The 7,111-nt window shown below is 39.2% G+C and overlaps 1 protein-coding gene and 1 pseudogene across 2 annotated transcripts; both read right to left on the bottom strand.

Annotated features, from left to right (window-relative positions):
• Positions 1–1,345: 1,345 nt before the first annotated feature.
• Positions 1,346–2,897, bottom strand: LOC749927 (heat shock transcription factor, Y-linked-like; annotated as a pseudogene). The gene is made up of 2 exons (NR_189045.1): positions 2,678–2,897; positions 1,346–2,550 (listed from the first exon to the last, which is right to left on the bottom strand). The product of NR_189045.1 is annotated as a heat shock transcription factor, Y-linked-like (transcript).
• Positions 2,898–4,039: 1,142 nt separating this feature from the next.
• Positions 4,040–5,682, bottom strand: LOC112208584 (glutamate dehydrogenase 1, mitochondrial-like). Its single transcript, XM_024355262.3, has one exon. The coding sequence runs from the start codon at positions 5,680–5,682 to the stop codon at positions 4,582–4,584; it is 1,101 nt and encodes a 366-aa protein (XP_024211030.1). The 3' UTR covers positions 4,040–4,581.
• Positions 5,683–7,111: the final 1,429 nt, after the last annotated feature.

Here is a 7,111-nt window from a genome sequence, read left to right as displayed (position 1 = left end):
CACTAGAGGTGGGGTTTGGTGGCTCAAACTTGTAATCTCAGCACTTTTGGGTGCCATGGTGGGTGTATCACACACAGCCAGGAGTTCAAGACCATTCCAGCAAACATGGTGAAACCCCATTTCTACTGAAAATATAAAAATTAGCCCAGCATGGTGGGCATATATAATTTTACCTACTCAAAAGTTTGAGGTAGAAGAATTGCTTGAACCCAGAGGTTGAGGGTGCAGTGAGCTGAAATAATGTCATTGCTCTCCATCGGGGTAACACAGGGAGACGTTCTCAGAGAAAAAAAAAGAAGTAAGGAAATGTGCATTAGAAAACATGAAAAGTGGACTCTAACAGGAGGTAATTAAAGGCACAAACAGGTTGGAATGCTTTGATGTAAGATCAAAAAGGTGTACTGTTAATGCCAGCTGTAAAATTCCACCATGTACTGACAGTGATGCAATCCATGAGCATAATATGATGTAAACTTTATTCAAGTGATGACACAAATAATTTTGATCATGGACACGGAGTTCACTAGGTATGAACTGCAATGAAGAAAATCTTTGCCAATTAAAATCGAAGTTTAAAATAACTGAGGAAATGTAATTGAGAAAATACTGAAATATACAGTGTGTGTTAACCTTTCTCTAGATGTTCTGTGTGTTTGTTTATGTGAGCATCTATTCCCTTTGTGCCATCCAAATTTATGCTCTCATTTGATTTATGCCAGACTGCTTGAGAAGCCACTTACTGCTTTTTCCTAACTCCAGTTGTTTCCTTTCCCTTGCCTGCTGTCATTGTTATTATGTCCCCTCCAAATTTCACATTGAAATTCTGTGTCCATTGTGATAGTGTTGGGAGGTAGGACTTTTGAGGGGTGATTAGCCATGTGTGTGTAACCTCCTGACTGAATTGATGGTGTTATCTGGAGAACAAGTTAGTTATTTTGTGAGTGGGCTTTCATGAAAGATGAGTTTGGTCCCGATTTTCTGTTCATCTCAAGCCCTTCACCATATGAGGTCAACCTGCCATGTTGTAACATAGAAAGAAGATCTCATGAGATGCAGTCCCATGGACTTCCTCACCTTCAGAACCACGAGCAAAATAAGTCTTTTTACAAATTACCCAGGCAGTGGTATTGTGTTGTTTCAGCAGCAAATGGACCCAAAGATTTTATTATTTTTTCCTCTTTAGAGAACTAAGTTAGTTAACTTACATAGGAGCACATCAAATTTCCTTACAAATGTTCAAAAAGCCCATATATATATTTGTAAAAATTAGTACAATAGCCTGACACTGAAAGAAAACACCATTTTACTTTTAACTATACTTTGAGAAATAAAGAAAAAGCAAACATGAAAGTCGACATGCAGTTTTATTATTCAGTAAGATAATTGCAGAAATTTCTAGGTTTTTATTGGTCGATGTAAATGTTAGTCTCTGTTGTCATGCCTAATCTGGTGCTCTTTTAGTGGAAGATCAGTTGTAATTACGGTGATATTTGTCCAGTCGTGATGGTTGAAGAGCTGGCCTGGAATGAGGGAGAGATGATGTATTAGCTATTGTAGGCATTTGCAACCATGGGTTGCCTGCTGGTAGCAGGTTAGGATGTGGAGCCTCGTTGACTGATACCACAGGATATCTTGTTGGAAGAGCAGATGGTTCCCCTGTCAGCCCCAGATAACGGTTTTGCAAGGGAGATATGTTGCAGTATTGAGAAGTTGTGGTTGCAATGAAATTTGCAATGTGGTCACTTGCTTTGATGTAGATGGTATGAGAGTGCATAAGAATAGTGGTCACATGAATAGCGTACAACTGATTTAAAATAGCATGTTGATGTGTTGCAATTTGTTGAGACAAGTGACAATAACAAACATAACACATAAAATATCAGATTTCTGTTTCATCACACAAACTTATTGTCATCAAATAATTCGTGAACATGGTTTACTATTTTCAAGAATGTGCTTGTTGGGAAGAAAGCACTCAAGTTGTTAAGCTCTCAAGTGAAAACATGTCATACATTAATAGTAACATTGCATTAAGTGGCTTTGGTACATTTATTTTGATTTCACTGGTAAGATTCAAAGTTGTTAGCAAAATTTCTTAAAACCCTGAAAGGTTAATGCTTAAGCTGAACTCAATAATTTCAAAAAATTAAATAAATTTTACCTTAATATTTTATATAATGTTCAAAATCTGGTCTTACTACATGTATTAACATATTTACTGATGTACAAAGTAAAATTACTTATATACTCTATGTAAAGTTGTAACTGAATATGTTAAATATCTTGCTTAAGACAATGGATTCATTCTCTTCTGCCAGAAAGGTGGCTAGAATGGCAGATCTTTGAAAATTCTGTCGAATTTTACTAAATCCATAAAGGTTGAGCTGTCGAACAAAACTTTTGATACTGTCACTTTGAAATATTCTGTAAGGAGCCTTTATATCGAAAATTTCTTTCTTGAAGAGTTCTTCATTAATCACCACACAAGTTCCATTCTCAACCCACAGAACAGACTTGAGTTGGTCACTTTCAAGTATTTTCCAAAGTTTCCTGGGAAAGGTCATAGAAAAAAAAATCATTATCTTTATCTGGCTCACAGACACAAACTGTGTAACATGGCCATTTTAACAAGGATTCTTGTGACAAAACCTGAATAGCATTTTCTTCAATCATTGACCTTAAGTCTGAGTCCCCTGGGAATGTGTGTTTACACGGTGGAGACCTAGTGGAGGCTTCTGAATCAGTTAATTCATCTCTGGGAGAAACAACTTGAGTTTCTGAAGAAACATGTGCCATCTCAAATAAATATTTATTTAGATACTCTTCCAGCCTGCATGGTTTTCAGGACTGCAACTTCAAATGCTGCTTCAGAAGGCCTACGCAGGCAAAGGAATCTAGAGCATCACTCTAGTGTATGTCAAGCTGAGTAGCAAAGACATCACAAGAGGACTTTGGTCTCGTAGCAACCAACAAAAATCTGGCCAAAAGTGTTTTCTTCCCAGTCTGAGAAATGTATCCAGTGAAAATAAAATATAGACTGCTCACTTACACATTCTAGGCTGCAAAGTCTCATCCCTGTAGCATCATTTAAATAAATAAGAAAATAATGTCTTCAATCCCTGAAATAAATGTAATTATCTCCTCAACACACACACTCTTACTAGATTGGTGAGAGGAGCATAGGGCCTGGTAATTGCAAAATGAAAAAAAAAAAAAAAAGGAAAAGGAAAAGGAAAAGGAAAAGAAAAATGAACGATTTTAAAACCTCTATGACTTTGGCACATTGGATTGAAAACCGTTGCAGTGCAAAACCTATGTGGTAAAAAGACATAACCATAGAGATAAAAGGTTACTCTTCGTCAGGGGCTGGGAAATAAAAAGTACTGTTTTTTATTTTTATTTTTATTTGTTATTTATCTAACTGTAGATACGGAATTTCCTGTTGGGCAATAGAAATGTTTAGTAACAAAAGAGAGGTGATGATTGTACAATATCATAAACATATCAAATTCCATTGAATTGTACACTCAAATGTAATTTTACATTATGTGAAACTTACCTTAATAAGAAGAAAACAAATGTGAATAAATCTAACTGATTACATTTCAGAATAAAAAGTTATTTATATGCATATCTCTTCAAAACCTTTTCAGTCATATCAGAAAAATAAATAATGATTTTATTTGGTATGTCTGTAAATATCTGACAAATGTTAATGATGAAAGAGATTTTAAAAGCAGGTGATTTACTTGTAAGGAGATCCCAAAGAGTAGGAGATGTAAATAATTAATAACAACAATAAGAATAATGACAACAAGAAAATGTTTTAAGAAAAATAAATATATATGTGTGTCTAAGCAGAAAAATTTTTATTTGGTTCCAAGAACAAAATCTCTATTAAAAAAAAAAGATTTTGTAAGGAATAATCTTTGTGTCCTGAAAACACTGTTATCATTATTAAGCAGAACTTGAATTTATAAAGTAATGTTACTATTGAATAAAATAACAACGCTGCAATAAAATAAAATAACAATGCTGATATAAAATACTAAGAACTCACTTGAGGACCATGCCACCTTCTGAAAAGGTCACACATCTACTTCTTAAATGTGTTAAAGTTACAGCATGTCCCAGACTCATCCAGAGCAAAATAAGTAAGCAACTGACTGCTCTTGACTGTCCCTTCTCCAGCAGTAGCACTGATTGTGTTGGGAAAAGCCACAGAGCAAGGCTGCACAGCCAGATGCAGGAGGCTTTTTATTTAAAGGCAAAATACCAAAACAGCTTTCTGTGTAGGTGATTTCTACTTTCACACTCAGCTTGTACATGATCCCCTAGTCTTAATTTCTTTCTCCTTAATGGGCTGATTTGGATTGATTTGTTCAGAATGGTATCTGTTATTAATGAGTCAGGAGAGAAAGGGATTTCTGTGGTTACATGTAAACTTGTGATAGGTCTGCAGAACTTACGCGTGAAGAGGATAGTGAGGAAGTCAGCCATAATCCATGTATGTGAAGGTCGCACCAGCTTCATTGTACACTTTGAAGACTTTCTCAATGGTATTGACATAGGCAGCTGCTCTCAGGTCCATCCCAGTTTATACTTCCTGGCTGTGTGCATGATTTGCCTGGCAGAATGCTCCATTGTGCACACCAAGCCGGAGTGCATGATGTCTTTCTCAGATGCACCTGATATCCTGTCTTGGAACTCTGCCGTGGGTACAATGGGAATAGCTCCACCATGCTTTCCACATTTTCTTTCTAAAGTCTCTTCAACAGACATGAACAAGTGGTAGTTAGAATTCCTTTCATATTTGAAGGTCAAACGGCCATAGCTGACATGCTTTAGATTCTTCAGCCACTCAAAGTAAGATACTGTCACTCCTCCAGCATTCATGTAGAGATCTGGAATAACCATAATGTTTCTCTCCAGGAAGATCTTGTCAGCTTCTGGGGTTGTTGGCCCATTGTCACCTTCAGCAATGATCTTGGCTTTGACTCTGGATTCATTGGATTTGCTCAACTGCTTCTCACTGGCAGCTGGGATCAGTATGTCACAGTAGGGCTCCAAGATGCTTCCTTCATAGGGCTTTACCTTGGGGAAGCCCACAATGGACCCATGTTGCAATTTGAAGTCTTCCAATTCCTTTGGGTCAATACCATCTGGATTCCATATACTCCCATCAGACTCACCAACAGCAATACATTTAGCACCAAAACGATGTAAATATCTCATAGAGTGGAGGCCCGCATTACCAAATCCCTGAACGAAAAATGTTTTACCTCCAAACCCTGATGTCATTCCTAAAATGCTCATGTAAGAAGCTTCATTGATGAAGTTTTCAATCCCATGGAAGACACCATGGCCAGTAGCAGAGATGCGTCCATGGATTCCCCCTTGGCTGATGGGTTTACCAATAACACAGGCGTGAGCATTAATATCGTAGTGCCCTATGGTGCTGGCATAGGCATCAGCGATCCAGGACATCTCCAGCTCACCTGTGCTCTTGTCTGGAGCAGGCACATCAATGCCACAACCAATAAAGCCTTTCTTTGCTAGCTCTATGGTGAACCTCCTTGTGATCTTTTCCAATTCATTATTGGTATAGTACTTGGGACTGATCTTAACACCAGCTTTAGCACCCCAGAACAACACACCAACCACTGCACACTTGCATGTCATCAGAGAAGCCAAAGCTTTTACTTCATCTATACTCACATCAGTGCTGTAATGGACACCTCCATTGCAGGGCATGCGGTGCTGGCTGTGCTGGGCCGGGTAGCCTTTGGTGACCTCCCAGGAGCTGTCGTCGCGCCGGATGCGGAAGGAGACACTCAGCATGTGGTTGCAGGGATTGATGATCCGAAAGATGCCGCCCACCCGGTTCCGCTTCTGCTCCTCACTCTCCCGGGTCCTCAGGTCCTCCACCAGCTTGTCCTGCACGATGCTGGCGCCACGATTGAAGAAGCCCTCCACCGTTTTGAAGAAGCTGGGGTCGTCCTCGCGTTCGGCCACCTCTTCGCTGTAGTGGCGCCGGGCGGCCAATACGAGCCCCGGCTGCGGGCGGCGGTGGGCTATCCCCCGGCCCGGCCCAGCAACGCGGCTGAGTGGGCGGCCGCCGAACCCAGGGCACCGGGCCAACCCGGGAGAGCAGCAGGGCTTCGCCCCAGGTTTCAGGGTTTTTTTTGTTATTGTTTAATTCAGAATTTTTTCTATTAATATTATGTAAGAAAAATGTTCACATCAGTAAATTATTTGTGAAGATAAAACAGGTCTCCTACCAAATGCATGTGGTTCAATTTTGACCGTTTTTTTTAATTAAAAAAGTGCAAAATTAAAATATATATTTTTTAATTTTTTGCTTTTCTGGGGAATTTTCATGTTGCTCTATCTGAAAGGAGTACAGGCTTCTTTTGTGATGGGAGGGAATGAATGATTACTGACAGTAGCAAAAGATGGGACATGAGTGTGGAGAAAAGAGCGTTAATGGGAGGATCAGAAGACAAAATCACATTAAATGTAGGTCAATCTACGTCAAATTCTGGCTGAGCGTTTTGGGGCGCTAAGATGGGTTACTGTGTAGGGAGGAAGAATGCCTTGTGTTTTCAGGGGGAGATGGCTCAGCTAAAGCTGTCCTCTGACTCCAAACTAGAAGCCTACCTATAGTCATAAAAAGGCAAGAAAATAAGCAATTTTACAAGAAAAAGATAAACATAAAGTAGGCTGTATCCACTTAGCTATGTAAAAGAATCAGGTATCTGTCTGATCTCCTTAGTGGCAGCCTGTAATACCCATGTTCTTGCGGCTTCAGCCTCCCAGTTAGCTGGTTCTCCAGGAAAAGGCCAGTAGGCTCAGATAATTATTCAATTTCTTTAATTATTCTAATATTATTTTATAGACAGAATCCTGCTATATTGTTCAGGCTGGCCTCAATTTATAGGCCTGAAGTGATCCACCCACCATGGCCTTATAGATTGCTAAGACTGCTGGTGTGAGCTACCATATCTTCCTGATTTGTAAAAACTTTTGTAGAGACTGTGTTTCAGTATTTTGCCAAACCAGGTTTAAAATTATTGGTCTCAAGCGATCTTTTTGCCTTAGCCTTCCAAAT

The sequence above is a fragment of the Pan troglodytes genome, chromosome Y (genome assembly GCF_028858775.2).
Source record: "Pan troglodytes isolate AG18354 chromosome Y, NHGRI_mPanTro3-v2.0_pri, whole genome shotgun sequence".
Classification (NCBI taxonomy): Eukaryota; Metazoa; Chordata; class Mammalia; order Primates; family Hominidae; genus Pan; species Pan troglodytes.
Note: the sequence above shows the minus strand (reverse complement) of the source record. Positions and strands in the feature narration are given on the sequence as shown.